General features: G+C 37.7%; 1 protein-coding gene across 1 annotated transcript; it reads left to right on the top strand.

Moving 5' to 3' along the window:
* The first annotated feature begins 6,058 nt into the window (after nucleotides 1–6,058).
* Nucleotides 6,059–14,092, top strand: LOC113282323 (E3 ubiquitin-protein ligase RKP-like). The gene is made up of 11 exons (XM_026531304.1): nucleotides 6,059–6,272; nucleotides 6,505–8,185; nucleotides 9,713–10,537; nucleotides 10,809–10,969; nucleotides 11,230–11,368; nucleotides 11,469–11,552; nucleotides 11,788–12,063; nucleotides 12,172–12,303; nucleotides 12,534–12,733; nucleotides 13,061–13,265; nucleotides 13,418–14,092. Exons 2-11 carry the CDS (start codon nucleotides 6,692–6,694, stop codon nucleotides 13,718–13,720), a joined length of 3,819 nt encoding a protein of 1,272 aa, XP_026387089.1. The 5' UTR covers nucleotides 6,059–6,272; nucleotides 6,505–6,691; the 3' UTR covers nucleotides 13,721–14,092.
* Nucleotides 14,093–18,668: the final 4,576 nt, after the last annotated feature.

Below are 18,668 nucleotides of genomic sequence, written 5' to 3'. Positions count from 1 at the left end.
AAAATAAGACAGTTCAAGAAGACAAAGCTAGATAAGAAGCTCAAGCTTCAATTAATTAGTAGCAGGAGATACAGAAATTCTTCGCCAATATTCTCGCAAGCCTCTCCTTCATTTCGGTTTTGATCTTCGCCTGACTAGCATCTTGATTATCGCCAGCAATTACTTCTTCAGGAGAAATTTCTTTCTCATTCTGATTAACACCAGCAGATGCTTCTTTAGAAGGAACTCTTCTTCATCTTCCAAGAAATTATCCTCTGCACCGCTTTCGTAATCATAATCACTATCAGCAGGACGAGGAACTTCATCATCATCTACTTCTAAAGGATCAATTGATGTAGGAGGAAGAGAGTTGGACAATAAAATGTCATTTACAAGGACTTCAGCCCGGAGATGAACTTGGCGAAGAAGTGCTCTCTGATGATTCCTATCTTGAATATCCTTAAAATAAGCAAGATAATCAAGTCTTCTTTCTGCTCGGTCGCGAGAACCAGTAAGGGAGACGAGCAATGCATTTTCTTTGCGAATTTTCATATTTAGCCTCCAAAACAGAAATAGAAGAATGAAGATTCTTCTCAGACTCTGCGAAATAGAATACAAAATTTTATTAAGATAAGAATTCAGAGATATGACAAAGAAAAGATAATTAAGGCAGTCAAACTATTATGACTACCTTCCTTTTGCGAAATAAGGTGTTGAATCAAGGACAGACAACTATTCAACGGTCCATTGCGTCATCAAATTTATCTCCAACTAAACCTTTAAGTCGAGACTGAAGATTTTTCTCTTTAGAAATAAGAAAGGCATTTTTCTTCGCAAGAGAAGAATAAGATTCTTCTAATTTGGAATATTGTTCTTTAAGCTGATTTTTACACTTAAAGCTATTCTACCTTGAATGAGTGTATTCTTTCAGCGATAGATGACTCTGTTACTTCTTTAAGTTCATTTCTCAAAGAGCGAAGAGATTGCTCTTGGTCATCACATACTTTTTGAAGAATACTAAGTTGTTGCGAAGATATCGCCATCTTGTTTAAATAAGTTCTCTTCTCTTGAGATAAGGTTTTATTCTCATCTGATAAAGTTTCCATCCCTAAATTAGCTTTAGTTAAAGAATAAGAAAGACGAGATACTTCATTACTTAATAATCTTGTCTTTGAACTAATTGGGTATTTTCATTGGTAAGATTATTTATGTCATCAGAGAATATGAATAGAGGTTATCTAATTGGTTATATTGATCCATCAAGATTTCTTTATCAACACGGGCTTCTTCAACAGCAGATTCAAATTGATATCTCTCCATTATTCGTTTCTGGTTTAAAGCTTAACATGCGAAAGAGGGATTTCAAGGATAATTAAATATGGGAAGGATAAAACCATTAAAAGGCAAATTAAAGACATAGATAAGAAAATCATACCTCTCAATTCATCATTCTTCTTGCGAAGATTGTCACGATCCAGCAAAACATTCTGAAGCTTCTGATTTTCGAGACGAAGAGCATTACATTCTTTTTCCAAAGCTGTCTGCGAAGCAGCTCTGTCAGAACCCAAATGCTTGCTCAGAATTTCGCAAACATTAGACTTGATAGGATCAGTAGAAGACTTCTTGCATCATCCAGAATTCAGATAAAACTTTGAAGCAATATCTATCCCTTCCACGGTTTCTTTCGAAAGAGGAAGAGACTTGGTAGAGAACTGGTAGAGATAGAAGGTTGAGAAACATTCTCAATGGGAAGAGAAGAGGTTTCATTCACAGAAGGATCACAAGGGGATTTCAATCATAGAAAGGTCAGCTGAAGAAATGAAGTCAGAGGCAGCTTTTCGCGAATTGGAGATAAAGGTTTATCTTGCGAAGATGTCGCAGGAGATTTGAAGAATGAGTAGGTGGAAGGGAACAGAAGTTGGAACAGTTTTAAGGTGGCGAGATTTCTTGAGAGGTTTATTAAATCTTTATCACCCTGCGAATTACAATCCAGATAAGAAACAGAGGCAACAATATTGTTATTAGAAAAGATAGTGTTTCTTACTACCTTCTCATTCGCAGACTTTCTTTTATGTGCACAACCTTATGCTGCGATTTGGGAATGTTAGGGTTCTGAACTGTAAATCTAGTGTTGGAGCGCTTTTGCTGAAATAACAAGAGTATGGGAATCACATAAACAACATCAAATAAGGCAATAAACAAGATCAATTTCAAAGTCAATCAAAAACTCATAAAGAAGAAAAAGAAACTAACCTTGATGAATCCATGGAAAAATATAGCAGGGAGATTGTTTCGAAGAAAATTACGAACTATGAAGAAATATAGTATGAAGATGAAGAAGAACTTAAGATTGAAGAAGAAAGAAGAAAAGTTGCAATAATGGAATTTGCAGAAGAACGATGAAGTTGCAGAGAAAAAAAAAGAAAGAGTGAAAAGGAATATATATAGAGGGAATTTTCCTCGAGAAAATAAACACGATTAATACGGAAAGATATAAGCGGTTAAAAAGTAACGGTTACAAAAGACGTGTCGAGAAATAAATGGAAGAAAGAATACGTGTGATAAATGCAGAATATGAAAAGAAAGCAGTGCGGCATTTCTCACATCATTCTCTACTTTGCAGAGAAGATATGAGAAGAGGCAAGATGTAGGATCAGAATCTCGCAACGATATTTCAGCGAAATTATCAAAACAACAACAGCGTAGCAACAATTTCAGAAATGATAAAATAAATGACGTCAGCTAAGATCGAGAAAGATGATAGTCCTGCGAAAATTAGAGAGTTTGCGAAATTAACATCTGTAAGGTTGCGAGAATGTCGTAAACCATATCCGAAAATAAAGGACAAATTAGCTGTCATCCACTATGTATTTCCTTATAAATAGTCATTCGAATTGTAAAGAAAAGGGAGAGATCTTTTTTGAGTAAGAAACAAGCAAATAGGAGAGAGAAAGTCCAGAGCAGGGATCATTCTTGATTTCTTTATCTTTCTTGTAAGAACATCCAAAGATTTATCAATAAAACTAAGAGTGTAAACCTAAAAATGAGTTGATCAACAATGAAATCATATGAGGGGTGTACTGTAGGATTTCCTGCAACTACAGCTTTCATATCAACCATATTCATCTTTCTCATAAGTAGTTCAAATGACTCATAAGAACCAGTTCAAGAGTTGTTCAATTGCTTAGGTCTTTATACATAGACACAATTGAAACAAAACCGTTTTGATTCATTTGAAATAATTCATGAACAATATACCCACGGTTTGCAAAGATTGCATTCCTTATAATTTATTATTTTAAGTCCATGAACTACCGATTTGAGAAATAACCAGCTTGGGCACACGTACGGGTATGCGTACCTAGGCTACCGGATTTTGAGTTGGTTTTAGTTTCCAAACTCAGCAGACTTTTTCGGGTGAAAAAGTTCCGCCAGTACGCGTACGGGTACACATACCTAAGTGACTGATTTTTGAGTTCGTAAACTTCAAACCCAACAGAATTTCACGGACGTGAACTTCCGCCAGTATGCGTACGGGTACGCATACCCAACCTCTCTCCTTAACCAATACTGCATGCACACATATACACACACTTGGTTTCTGGCACATGGATTTATACACAAATGTGCGAACACACCAAATGCTTACATCCATAGGTGGTTACATATTCTCAACTCTACATTTCAATCATTGAGACATTCTTCTATAATGTTATAACAGTCGTTAGACATAAAGAATCGACTATCGTCATCAAATCTATTTTCAATATTGAAACGTCATCATGACTTTTGTCACTGGTAAAGATGAATATGGTTAAAGCTAAATCTTACCAACACGTATTTCGAGAAAAAGATAGGCGAGTAAACTCGGCTCGAAATAGCAAATGTGTATGTATGAAAACTATCATACTTATAGGACTGTTGTCTCAAGAGTAGGAGATAGAGTAGATAGACTTTTGAGTGACAAGATGAGTTCAAGTCTCCACGTAACTTTTAGTCGGATGAAGTTCCACCGGTTCCTTGAGTAGTTCTTCGTCTTTGCAAGATAATCGCCATGGAGTCTGGAGCTCAACTATTCCTAACTATCCTAGACCGAGACTTAGTCATAAGTATACTAGAAATAAAGACATATAATTTTGATCACTAATATTGACAAACATGTTTGATATAGCAATGCATGCGAGTTAGACCGAGCAATGCTCTAATAATCTTCTTTTCTAAAAGAAACCTAGCTCTACCTCCTTCTTCTTCTCTAGCATTTTGTTTTCTAACTTCTAAAAATTCTCTCTCTAAACTTTTTATAAAACTCATATTAATACTAACATTAATAATAATACTCTTTCCGTTTCTTGAAAAGTGAAAGTAACATTTTTAGGCTAAAATGGAAAAATTGAAAGTAACATTTTCCAGAAACAGAGGTAGTATTTATTTATTTATTTGTCTTTTCATTTTTTTTCTTAATTATATTATCTTTTATATTTTAATCAAACTATAATTAGGTGACTATTTGCACCCATAGCTTGTAGTTTTCCTAGTTCAAGCAACTCATCTAGGCTACAACCAAGGAACAACAACCTAGGTGATCTAATTCGGGCATAACATGATCCTAAATGGTAACTAAAAATACTGGGTATTACAGGTTACAGATGTGTCCTTGGATGAACAAGAGTAATGCATGCATCCATCTCATTGTCAAAGCGATGCAAGTACTTGAACATAGGATTACAATGGTCTATATGGACTGATGCTTGTAAAGTACTCGGAAGTATGTGTTGCATACAAATACTATCATTATTAACCTTTACGTCCTTGCACTCTTCGTGAAACACGAGAATGTTGGAACAGTGAGGAGCTACGGAAACTACATTTAATGGACCATGTTTGTAAAGTATGTCTAGAAAGGAAAAACAAGTACATTTTCTGATAAGTCTTAAAGCTTTATGGTCAGATAACTGCGTAATGAGTGTCGCATCAGAGCGTATCCGGAAGGCGATAATTTTCGTGGACATTCATAATAATAAAGGAAGCAATGGTCTAGACTTCTTTAACAACTCCACATCGAGACTTACCTATAACACACCTCCCAACCAACTCCAAATGATTTCACCGAAGTTACATTTCCAGATGATATGCTCAGTTGATTCTTCACTAGATTCACATAGATAACATAGGTAAAGTTACATTTCCAGATGATATGCTCAGTTGATTCTTCATTAGCTTCACATAGACAACATCAACCACAACTATAGAGAAGTAGTATCTAGTATTAAATACCATACAAAATTCCTCTGTGAACACCACCATCAACAATATCAAAATATTCTACCATTTGTCCAAAATTCTTTACTTAAAATTAACCACGTGACCCAAATTCCATGCTATATAAAAATATAAAACGTCACTAACAGGGGTTAGTCCACGAGTGAGTTAGAGGGAGTTTAATGTATTTTGAATCTTGGGGATTTTGAGGGAGTGTAAGAGAGTATAGGGAGTTTGAGAGAGTTTGGTGTGTTGAGTGTAGGGAGTTTGAGAGACTCTCCCAAAATCTCTACTTTTTTGAGAGATTTGGAGTGAGGCAATAATTCATTATAAACTCCCTAGAACTCCCGAAAAAAAACAAACTCCCTATCATTCTAATTTTTACCACTAACAGGGAGTTTAAGAGTTTTTTTCAAACTCCCTCACGACTAACGGGGTTTTCTAGGGAGTTGGGGAGACTCTTCTAAACTCTCCCACGACTAACGGGGATTTTGAGAGACTCACTCGAACTCCCTCACGACTAACGGGAAAAAACACAACTACACCCAACTCCCCAACTCCCTTGAGGACTAACACCCTGTAAAAAATCAACAAGAAAAAGTAAAACAAATTTAAACTATTTTTCTCTTTTTTTTTTTTTTTTAAATTATCAATAAACCCATACTTTGTGGTGAGTGTAGTCACATAAACCACGTCATAAGCTGGTAAATTCAACAAAGATAGACAGACACATGTCGGTCACCCTCAGCCTCCTCATATGGTAAAAAACTGTTTCTAGTCAAACGCTTTATTTTTTTCAGTAGTGCATTTTTCTGTAATTCTGTTACCACTTTCATTTTCATTTCTCTGTGTGGTTCGTTTAAGTTCCCGAGTTTTGGCGAATAACCAAACAAAGTAATAACTAAAGAACATTTCATCTTCTCTCTCTGTCTCCATTAATGGCGTCTAAAAACCCTACTTTCTTCTAAAGCCGCCTGTATAAAGCAACTATAAAGCTTCCATCTTTCCTGTGCATCAGACCAGCTTCGATTCCTGTAAGTCCCCTTGAAGATCATTTTTTTCTCTTCATTTTGAGTATTGATTCGATATTCTTCGAACTGTTTCGTATAAGGGTTTTGAAGATTTTTTGGGTATCATTGAAGGGTTTTTTTCTTTTATGTTTTTGTTTGAGGATTGTTGTTGATTTTGATGTTTTCGGTGATTAGTTGTTTGCTTCAATTGAGGTTATGATTTTGATCTTTTTTTCGTTAATTGTTTGATTTGCAGTGGTGGGTTGTGATTAATTCGCGGATTTCAGATATAAAAATTGGAACTTTATCTGATCAGTATCAGGGTTTGGTTTCTGAGGTCTGGGGGTTTCAATTGGATTGATTAATTAGGGTTTGGGAATTGTTAATTGATTTCTTTTGTGGGTTTTTGATTGGGGAGGATATTACTCAATCCTCCCTCTTCAATGGCTGAAGACAGCCTAAGAATTGGTGGGTTATTATCGTCTGGTTTGGCTGTGATATTGGGTGTGGAACACCGAAAAGGAAAATCTCAGAAAACACATCTTGTATCTAACTGTGATGATATTGGTCATCAGCCAATTGAACGTACTCTCGAGCACATATTTGACCTCCCTTACAAGTCAATTCGATCATCAGACACTCCAATTGATTCAGACTTTGTTCGGTCCATTTTGAAGGATCGAGTTAAAAAGTTTCCGTTTAGTTCTTATCAGTTTATAGATGGGGTATGTGTTTTCGATAGTGGTCATATGCGCCAAGCTGTTGTAATTGATGAAAGTAGTATCTGTGGTGATTTACGGATTGTCAAGCAACCATTACTTGTGGAGAGCTTAGCTATGTTCAGTAGTGCTAGAGCAAATGCATGTGTGTGGAAAGGGAAATGGATGTATGAAGTCATTTTAGAAACTTGTGGAGTACAGCAGCTCGGTTGGGCTAGCCTTTCGTGTCCCTTCACAGACCATAAAGGCGTCGGAGATGCTGAAGATTCATATGCATTTGATGGCAGAAGAGTTAGCAAATGGAATGTGGATGCTGAGACGTATGGCCAATCATGGGTTGTTGGTGATATAATTGGATGTTGCATTGATTTAGATCAAGGTGAGATATCTTTCTACAGGAATGGTGTGTCTCTTGGTGTGGCATTTGACGGGGTTCGAAAGATGGGTGCTGGACTTGGTTATTTTCCTGCAGTTTCTCTTTCTCAGGGCGAGCGTTGTGATTTAAACTTTGGAGCTCGGCCATTTAAGTATCCAATTAAAGGGTTCATACCTCTTCAAGCTCCTCCCAGCGTGAACTCTCTTGCCACTGACCTGCTTCAATGTCTGTCGAGGCTATTAGAACTTCAATGCGTGGAGAAGGCAGAGTCTACTTCTGTTGAAAAACTGAGCAGATTAAAGAGGTATCCGCCACTCAAGGAGTTGTTTCATCCAATATCCAGATTGATCTGCGAAGAGTTTTTTTCTGCAATTGACAAGGAATATGGAAGCATTGAATACATTGTGTGGGGTCCATTTATCTCCTTCTTGACGGAAGTGTTCAGAACACAGGCACCACACGATTACGTGAGCTTAGATAGACTTCTGGACTTATTTCTAAATTCTGAGAAATCTTCCTTGATATTCCAGCATGTTATCAATGCCATTTCATGCAGTTGCAGAACAGCCTCACTGGTCCTGATGGAGTGTCCATATTCAGGTTCATACTCTTACATCGCGTTGGCTTGCCATATTTTGAGGCGGGAGGAGTTGATGGTACTATGGTGGAATTCACCAGATTTTGAGTTCTTGTTTGAAGGGTTCCTATCAATGAAGGGATTGAATAAGCAGGATTTACAGTTGTTGATGCCTTCAGTTTGGTGGCCTGGTTCGTGCGAGGATGTGTCTCATGAAAGCAGTATGATGCTGACAACATCTGCTTTATCGGAAGCTATTTGTAAGGTATGCACTTGGTTGCGTATAGCACTCTTTATCTCCCTTTAGAACAGATTGTGGTGTTTCACTATAATGATTATGATTCACACCATGTTTTTCCTACCCTTAAATATTTGTGTTCTAGGGAGTTAGTTTTTTTTTAAGCATTTTAGGGGATTAGTGGTTGTACGCTCAGATATTATTCATAAATCATGAGACAAAATACATAATAAGCTCTATAGATTTTGTAGATAATTAAGGTACAATGGAAGGTAAGAATAGGAAGAAAACCTCCCCCCACCCCCACCCCCCTAATCTGTTGATATTATGCGCATAACATGAGAAAATAGAGTTGGATATCGCTATGACCTACACTTTCGAAGGGCTTTTCGTAATATATATCTGGTCAGCTTATTTTGTTCTTAGCACTCTATGCATGGGCGTGCCATTCTGAGGCTGCTGCCGCAGACCATCCATACCCGTGTTCAAGGTTTTAAAAAGCGAAAGCGTGGGGCGAAGCGCTTTCATATCAAAGTGTAAAGCGTTGCAAAAGCGTAAAGCGAAAGCGAGCTTTTTAAAATATATAATAATTTATATAAATATGAAGTCTCCAACCTAATAAAAGAAAAATGTGAACTTCAGACATAATAAAAGGAACACTTATACTAAGCATACTGATATGTCTATTCTACTCAAGAGCTATAAAAATATACTAGCCACAAATGTTTGCATCGTTCATATCATCATGTAGGCAGTCATTGTCATCATGATCATCATTCCCCATAGGGAAATCTTCATCATTGGACCATTCATTTTCTCTTCCTCGGGTCTGACTAGCAGTCCCTATTGGGCCTCAAAGCCCAACTTTTTATCATCTAATATATACCAAATCACAGAGCGGCGCTCTAGAAGCGCCTATGACCTAAAGCGCAAAAAAGCGCCCAAAAGCGCGCCCCAGAAGCGCCTTTTTAAACCATGCCGGTGTTGGTACCTTTCTCAATTATGTAGCTTTATAGTATGGGTGAAAGCCGTTGCTTTTCAGAAGTATTTGCGGAGTGCAAATTTTAATGAAAGCAAGTTAGATAATGAGGCTATCATTTCTCAAGGTACATGCCTTGCACCCCACCAATATTTGGACTTCCCTGAATTTCGGAAAATCATTTATCTATATATTTCCTTCAAAAAATGTGCATCTCAAATTCCATCTCTAACACAGTAGATATGCCCGTAAAACTGTGGAATTTAGTTTTCAACAGGTACATAAACATGAATACTGTTCTGATGTGCTTTTCTTTCAATTTATTTTTTTTGCATCATTTTGTGATTGTACATATGCTGGTGGACGTTAGATCTTGAACTAAAATTTTGAAAGAGACACGAGGCAAGTTTTGCGTTGAACAAATTCATAGGCTTAACCTGTTATTACTTGTTATCTCTTGCCTGATTTTGTTCGTGGGATAACCTCATCCTACTTAAATTATTGCAAGATCAGTCTTTGCCAAAAGGTGGACATTATGACAGGATTGTAAAAATTTATGTGAATTCTATGTGTAGATTGAAGAGATGCACCGGAATCTTTGTGGCTTGGTCATACAGTTTATACCTCCAACCAAACCTCCTCAGCTACCTGGATCAGTATTTAGAACGTTTTTACAGAATCTCTTGTTAAAGAACAGGAGTGCAGACCACAACCCTTCGCCTCATGTCGTATCAAGCAATTCAGTACTTGTTTCCATGTACACGGTGATCCTCCATATCCTGTCTGAAGGTTTTGCTATGGGAGATAAGTGTGGATGGACAAGGGAAGCAGAGACAAAATCTGGGACCCATGTTGGTTTTCTTCATAAGGGAGGGCACCAGAATTTTCCTATAAGCATGTTCCTTAAAAGCGATCCTCATAGGATCGACATTTCTAGACTCGGAGGATCATTTGACCATTTACTGAAATCCCACCCTGTAACTGATGAAGAAGGAGTAATTCAATGGGAGGAAGGTTGTATGGATGATGAAGAAACAATAATTACACATTCTACTAGACAGAAGCCATGTTGTTGCTCAAGTTCTGATGCTGATTTTGCTAAAACTTCCAAAGATCTAATTAGGAGTGTGGCCAAAGGATCCCGAGGCCATTGCAGCACAATTCCGGAGAGATCTGCTCATGTTGCTGCAGAGTGCAGCTCAGGAAGTTTGAATGATGACCTAGTGGACAAACCAAGTACAAGTGACCAATCAGAATCAGAATATAGTTACCGACCCATGCAGCAACTGAGGAGTGTGCCCAAGGCTAGCCATTTGTCTACAGCAACACTAAGTGAGGAGGAACTATTGGATGCCTTGCTTTTGTTGTATCATCTGGGACTTGCTCCAAACTTTAAGCAGGTTAGTGGAAAAAATTCTTCTAAGTACTGTGGTGTAGTCCTTACGGTGATCTAATGTTTTATCTTCAATGTTTTCTTGTTTTGAACTTAGTGGTTCTGTAATGATTGAACTTTGCTGCTCAATTGCGTGATGAGATAATGTCTCAGTTTAGCTTCATTTGTTTTATGTTCCGAGCCTCTTAGTTATTAGCTGCTATGATACTAATTGTTCACAGGCTAGTTGGTTACATTTCTTCTCCTAATGAAACATTGTGTAAATTCCCTAAATGCAGGCATCATACTACACGTCTCATCAGTCACAATCGATCTCTCTGCTGGAGGAAACTGATAAGCAAATAAGGGAAAGATCATGCGGTGAACAGCTAAAGCGTTTGAAGGAAGCTCGAAATGTGTATCGTGAAGAACTAATTAATTGTGTGAGACATTGTGCCTGGTAGGTGCCCACAAGAGAAATATGCTAGTAAATGTAAAAAAGCTGTTCTTCTATATTTATTTATTTTCTATACGAATTTACCCTTTCAAATGTTCTGCAGTAAATCTATCTCTTTCATGATTTTTCAACTGTGTCTTATTGTGTTCCTTTTTGCGGGTATATTGTCTTATTCTAAAACCATTAATCATACACATGTTATGAGGCATAAATGTTTACGTCAAGAGTAATATTTATGTTAGCCATACTTTTCTGCTGTGTAGGTACCGCATCTCTTTGTTTCCGCATTGGAAACAAAGAGGGATGTATGCAGTGTGTATGTGGATAGCTCAATTTCTCTTGGTTGTTAGCAAAATGGATTCAGTGTTCACTTATATCCCGGAATATTATTTAGAAACCCTGGTAGGTAACAGACATGTAACTACATCTATTAGCTATGGATACTTTGTTTCACGGCTACCCACAGACATGTTCTTATTGCTTGCTTGGGTTTGCTTTTCAGGTTGATTGCTTCCATGCATTGCGAAGGAGCGAGCCTCCTTTCGTAGCTTCTGCAGTTTTTGTCAAGCAAGGACTTTCTTCATTTGTATGTATCTACTTGAAACATTTTCCCCACATGCGTCTTTGTCCCTTTTGTCCTGACAGCTTAGTGTCATTATTACCACGCAAATTTTATCCCTGTTTCTTTCTTGTAACTCAATTCTATTTGCTGTGCTTTTGTTGGCTCACACACTTTACCGTCATGACTTGAGCTTTCTTCACTTTAGATAACATATGGGAGTGTGCTTAATTAAGTATGCTTGGTTTGTTTATTATATCAGGTCACTTTTGTTGTCACCCACTTCAACGACCCACGGATATCAAGTACAGATCTGAGGGATCTCCTACTCCAATCAATCTCGGTCTTGGTTCAGTACAAGGATTATTTGGCTGCTTTTGAAAGCAATAAAGCAGCCATAGAGAGATTGCCAAAAGCATTGCTATCTGCATTCGATAACAGATCATGGATCCCAGTTACCAACATACTTCTGCGATTATGCAAAGGTTCAGGATTTGGGTTGCCAAAGCATGGAGAGTTATCATCCGTTCTTTTCCAGGTGAGACTAATCATCTGTAAACCTCATTATCCTCTGAGTTGTTTATCCTTGCATATTATGGGATTATTTATCTGCCATGTTTCTTATTCATGTACTTCATTTGTCCAGGGTTTACTGCGTGAAGCATGCATTCATGATGAAGTGTTATTCTCAGCTTTCCTTAATCGGTTATTTAACACTCTCAGCTGGTCTATGACTGAATTCTCAGTTTCCGTCCGTGAGATGCAAGAAAAATATCAGGTCCTTACTGAATTTCCATATCTTTCATACATGTGTCATGATTTCACCTGGATAATGGCCTATACTAAGGCGTGTTGCGGTAGGCCCTAGTATCAAAGGTTCCCCTGTGGTTGTTGATGCTATGGCTAACATGAACGTTGAACCATATATGATGGTTTTGCTGCTCTTTCCTTGCTTTATTTTACATGGAGTCCGTTCTGTTGTAGCTTATTGAAAAGTATATGTTGCAGGTGATCGAGTTGCAGCAAAGAAAATGTGGAATTATATTTGATCTCTCTTGCAATCTTGCAAGATTGCTGGAATTCTGTACTCGTGAGATCCCTGAAGCATTCTTATCAGGATCTGACATGAATCTTCGAAGGCTGACCGAGTTGATTGTTTTCATCCTGAACCACATTACTTCTGCTGCTGATACCGAGTTCTTTGACTTGTAAGTGTTCTTTGTCTTTCCACTTTCTGAGTTTTCAGTATAAACCTTGATGTGCAGAAAACATAGAATGCCTAGGAAGGGCTTGTAGTGGACATTGTTGTGACACCAATGCTGATAACAGAGGCCTCTATACACAAAAATAAAATAAAATAAGAGCAGACAGTTTGCCTAGCTATAATGCATTAGTTTAGTATTGAACTAATGGTATCCGTTTACTTGCAAAGAGATTCTATTTCGTAAACTTAGATTATGCACGACACATTTTTCTTATCGTTTAGCTTTCTTTGCCTGTGTAAGTTAAAGTTTGTTCATCTGTCGCTTTTACAGGTCACATAGACGGCAAGGGCAGTCCGTAGAGAAGACAAACCGGGGGATGATATTAGCACCCCTTGTTGGGATTATCTTGAATTTGTTGGATGCTGGCGTGCGCGCAGATTCTGTGGAAACGAACAGTGTTGTATCGGTGTTTGCAAGCATGGATTGCCCTGTTACTGTTGATTGTGGATTTCAGTACCTATTGGATTTCAACTGGGTTTGTTCCATTACCTGTTAGTTTCAGTTACAAACTTACATACAAATGATGCAGTCATCGTAAACTGTTAAATTATGTGATTAAGATTCCATTTTGTGGCGCAGTGGTACTGGTTACCATACCTACTGACTAATACTTATTTGTGTTTGCAGGCTGGTTTCTTGAGAGCAGGGGATACATCTATTGTGAGACTAGAGCAACTTGAGGATTTCCTGTGCCTGCTCAGAAGCAAACCAGAGCCGACGGAAGTCATTGGTGGTCAGGATGATGAAGACGACTCTGAGTGCTGCATCTGTTACGCCTCCAAGGCAGATGCTCAGTTCGAGCCATGTTCACATAGATCCTGCTTTGGCTGCATAACCAGGCACCTTCTGAATTGTCAAAGGTGTTTCTTTTGCAATGCAACAGTTCTTGAGGTGGTCAAGGTGATTAAGGTTGATCTCGACGCCCTGTAACAACAGTTTTTTCTTTTTTTTCCTTTTCTGCTTACCTACCTAATAATAAGCCTCCTTATTCTTTTTATGTTCGCCCATCATTGATCAATCAATATGATAGGCCGGAGTAGGTACATACAAATAAATGCCTTTTCCTTGTATGTAGATATTTTTAAAACTTTGTTTCATAGTTGTTACATGGGAGGGTATGGGAAAGAAAAATATCTGGAAAGAGTAAGAATTTTGTAGAAGGGACAACTTTGAGGGCATTATTATGTAAATATGAGATGTATATGAACGTGATTGATTCAGTTTGGTACTCTTGCCGTCTCGTTTTTCATTTTTGTAAAGCACATGAAGAAATTAATTCTACATGCACATTTGTTTCTCACAGCTTTTACATGCTGTAGTTATTCTGTTTTACACTATAAAAGGGTATGGTTGTTTCTTTTTTCTTATAGACAATGGCCTTCAGGAAGGCTAATGATCCCCCAACAATTGGCAGAGCCTCTAGTATTAGTACTTTTTTAGAAGGTTATTATTGAGGCGTCACGTTCCATTAGAGGGGTTTCACTTGGATATTTGGTGACCAAAAATCTGGTTAAGGGATACTTTTGATTCAATAGCAATTTGTCCAAATTATCCTTCAATTAAAATTAAAACAAAAACAGAATAAAAACCTAATATAATCTTCACACTTTCAACCTTTTGACTCCTGCTCTCTTCTTCTTCTCCTCTTTCTCTTCTTCTTCACAGTAAACTTCTATTTTCACATCAATTCATTTCATCGTTTTTGATTAATCGGCGATTCGAAAACCTTAACATCGTTGGATTGAAATCTATATGAAAGATGAGCAACAAGCAAACTGATCCCAGTGATGGTAATCAACATCTCAATCAACCTCAACTTCATCCTCAGCTCATTCCACCGATTCAATCAATTGAAGAATCAAGTTTTCAAACTCCTCAACAACAACCCATGGTGTATGTAAGGTAATAATCGAACAAACCCATCTTTTTGTACTCGTTTTTGTGCTTAAATCGAATGAAATCGAAGTAAAATTAAGGTTTTATTTACGTTCTGCTACTGTTACGCCTGGGTATGGTACTAGATTTTCCAGTCGTAATTTAGTTTTTGAAGAACTTACGCCTAGGTTTAGTTCAATTCAAGCGTAAACTTTGATTTGCATGTCGCTCACGTCTAGGTTTAGTTGATTTCCAGGCGTAATTCCAATTTCACGCCTAGGTTTAGTTACTGAATTTTCCCATGGCGAACCTAGGCGTAATTCTAGTTTTACGTTTCGATTGAAACTTGGGCGTAATTATTCCTGGATGTTTTGAAGAAATTTGAACTTTAGGTTTACGCCCAGTTTCTTTGACACTTTTTCCAGGCGTAATTTAGGACGTCTAGGTTTGCTATATGTAAAAGCTAGGCGTAATCTTCCTGGATGTTTTGAAGAATTCCAATTTTGGTTTACGCCTAGGTTCTTGCACTACACTTCCCAGGCGTAATGTTGGACGTCCAGGTTTTCTCTATGTCGATCCTAGGCGTAATTCTTCCTGGATGTTTTGAAGAATTCCAACTTTGAGTTTACACCTAGGTTCTTGCACTACATTTCCCAGGCGTAAAGCTGGACGTCCAGGTTTTCTATATATCGAGTCTAGGCGTAATTAAGCCTGAACAAATTTTTTTTTAATAGATTGTCTTGTGTGGCTAATTCATCTATACTGATTCTATAAGATTTATTTCTTGTAACTTGCAGGAATCGTTATAGAGCAAATCCTAAAAAGAATAGAGGAAATAACTTAACACCAAAAGATACTCCTCCACATCGCCATGATATTCATTGTGGGGTAGATCATAGAGGTTTCCACAAGGATGCTAAGAAGAAGAAGGATATGATTCAAGGAAGTAGCTCAACATGTCCTGAATTGAAGATAATGTTTTCCAAGATCTAGAAATTGAAGGGGAACAATTTCAACTACCGGTGATATCGGGAGGTACACTCGTGATTAGAGATACACCAAATCGACAAGAACAAGAAGAAGTTGTTGTTCAAGGAAAAGGGAAACAAGTTTTTGTTGCTTCACCTGAAGCTACACCTAAACCTCAAGTGAAGGAAAAGAAGTCGAGGAAGAAACCTTCACCAAAAGGCAAGCATATTACTAAAGGCAGTAATTTGTTGCCTAAGAAGAAGAATGGTGCACTTTGGGGTGAGGCTCCCGATAAATCTGCGGTCTTATTCGGTTATCCACATTCATGGGATGCTAAGGTTTGTGAAAGCATGGTAATAATCTATAACGTTCTCTTATTTTGCATGATTTGGTCAACTTGATATATTGTTTATTTGGTACAATTTAGACATGAGTTTGATTCTATTACTGCCTTAACAACTTTCTCTTAACAAATTTGTTGTTTATACATTCTTTGTAGGATCATGAAATTGCGATAAAGAAACTGAAACATAAAAAGGCTGGTTATTGGTCGTTAGGTGAAGAATTTAAAGAGGTTCGTGATCTTGTAGTGAATACAGGGCTAGGTAATGGAATTCTCAACCATCAGCATGAGTTTGATTCTATTACTGCACATGCCTTTAGAGAGCGATATTGGTTAGAAACTGATACCTTTCATCTTCCATTCGGCTAGATGACAATAACGTCGGATGATGTGAAGCAAATCTTGAACTTAAACGTTGAAGGAAAATCTATTTCTGAAGGTTTTGACAACAATATGAGTTTGGAAGACCTTTGTCCTTGTTAAAGACACACTTGAATGGGAGAAAGCTGAGACGGAGAAACAATTTAAGTGGGCTGGTGGAGATAAACCAACTGAACCAAGAGAAGGTCCAGCTATACCTGTCAAAAAGATACTGTTGGAGAATCTGAAAGATATGTTTGGAGGAACACAAATGGATGTAGTAGAACGGCATGAGGTGATAGATGAAACAAGAGCTCGTCATACAGCCACCGCATTCCTATTGCATTCCCTTGGTACCATGTTCTTTCCTGATAACTCGGGGAATCGAGTTAATGCTCACTATCTACAATGGTTAAAAAAATTCCAGGAGACCAAAAAGTATGCTTGGGGCACTCCCGCCCTCGCTTTTTTACTTGATAGTTTTCGAAAAGCTTCGAGGGTTGGAGCCACTGAACTTGCTGGGAATGTTGGTCTTTTTCAGATAATTTATATAGTTTCGGTTTTGTTATATTTATCATTTGTTTTTTTATTGGTTTTATGTATATAGTTTTTATGGTTATCTATAATTTGTTAGGCATGGGTATATGACCACTTTCCGACCATGAGACCTTCTACATTTTGGTCAGACGATGAGATTGGTCGTCCTATAGGAAAGAAGTTTGTATTCACTGGTACCCAAATAAAGCACAAAGAAGAGAAGATAGTTGATTTAAGGTTGAAAATGGATGCTCTCACTGTTGAATATGTGATATTTGATCCTTACATAGATCTAAAGGAAGATAAGTTTGGAGAAGAGATTGATCATCGTGTTTTTTCAAGTTTGGAATCTTACAACGGGCCTTTGTTTCATCCTCATGGGTACGTAATGGCCAATCCACGTCGAGTTCTCCGCCAATATGGTTATGTGCAAGAAAAAGTCACTCATGAATCGTTCAAATTTTTGGATAATGCTTCTTCCGTAAAAAGTGCCAATGTCGTGCTCAACTACAACCCAGATCCAAGTATTGATGTTTGGAACGACCGCAATAATGCACTATACCAAGTCCGCATGAAGGAGCTTATTCCTATTCTAGGCACAAAGGAAGCCGAAGAAGGTTATTTGGAATGGTATTACCCTTTTGGTCATCCTCATGTGATTAATAATGATCCGGAAGCGGCAGCATATATCAAAAAGGCTCAAGAAAAGAAGAAGCGTGAAGCCGAAAAGAGAAGTATATTTGATACGGATTGGAAGGCGCTATATTTCAAGATGGTGAGTAAAGTTGTTATTTTTCATGACGCCATTTCATAACACTATATTTGTTTGTACTAATATGTTCCATTTGATATGTAAAATAGAAAAAGAAATGCCTTCACTTGGCACAAACATTGACTCCATGCGTCCAAAAGGGTGAGGGCCTCACAAGTGCACAAGTAAAGGTTTTCCAACAACAAATCAAAGATTTGCCGGATCCAAACAAGGATTACGAGAACTTAGAGATAGGCACGAAGAGGAGTAGAGATGTGGATACTAGTCAACGTCAGCCATCACCTAGTAGTTCTGAAACCAATGAAGAGGATATGCATGCTCATGGTCGGGGTCAAGGTCGGGGTCGTGGTCATGGTGGTCGTGACGGTCCTCGTACTCTAGGTGGTAACAAAAGCAATAAAAGAGGTCGTGGTCGTAATTGTCCTTAAACTCTATCAATGTCATAATTGTAGAAGACTATTTAGTTTCTTTTGGTTGTTTCTTTGGTTGTTATGAACAAGTTTCCTTTGGTGTAGAAGACTATTTAGTTTCCTTTGGTTGTTTCTTTGGTTGTTATGAACAAGTTTTCTTTTCAAGAATGAAATTTTCCTTTGGTTTGTATTAGCTATAATGAATTCTATTTACTTATCTTTAGGTTTGACTGAATGCACAAATTTGGCTTAGTATTATCTAGAATGAATGAATAAGTCCAAAAATTGGATTTGTGCTGCTAGTTTTAAAGTGAAATGCAAAATCAAAATTAGGTACTCAGGAACATTTACGCCCAGGTTTTGGCTAGGCAAAAACGAGGCGTAAGACTGAACACAACCGACTTTGGGATTTTCACAGGTTTACGCCCAGGTTCAGGGTAAAAAAAACCTAGGCGTAAGCCTGACAGAAAGTGTTTCTCAGAGTTACGCCCTGGTTTATTTTCTATCCTACCTGGACGTAACCATGACAATTAAATTCTCTCATAGTGCTCAGTAGAAACAATGTCTTTTTTGGCTTCAACTGTTGATGATAAATTCTCGAACCTCGTAGAA

Source organism: Papaver somniferum, chromosome 1 (assembly GCF_003573695.1).
Source record: "Papaver somniferum cultivar HN1 chromosome 1, ASM357369v1, whole genome shotgun sequence".
Lineage (NCBI taxonomy): Eukaryota > Viridiplantae > Streptophyta > Magnoliopsida > Ranunculales > Papaveraceae > Papaver > Papaver somniferum.
This window is presented reverse-complemented; position numbering and strand designations above follow the sequence as displayed.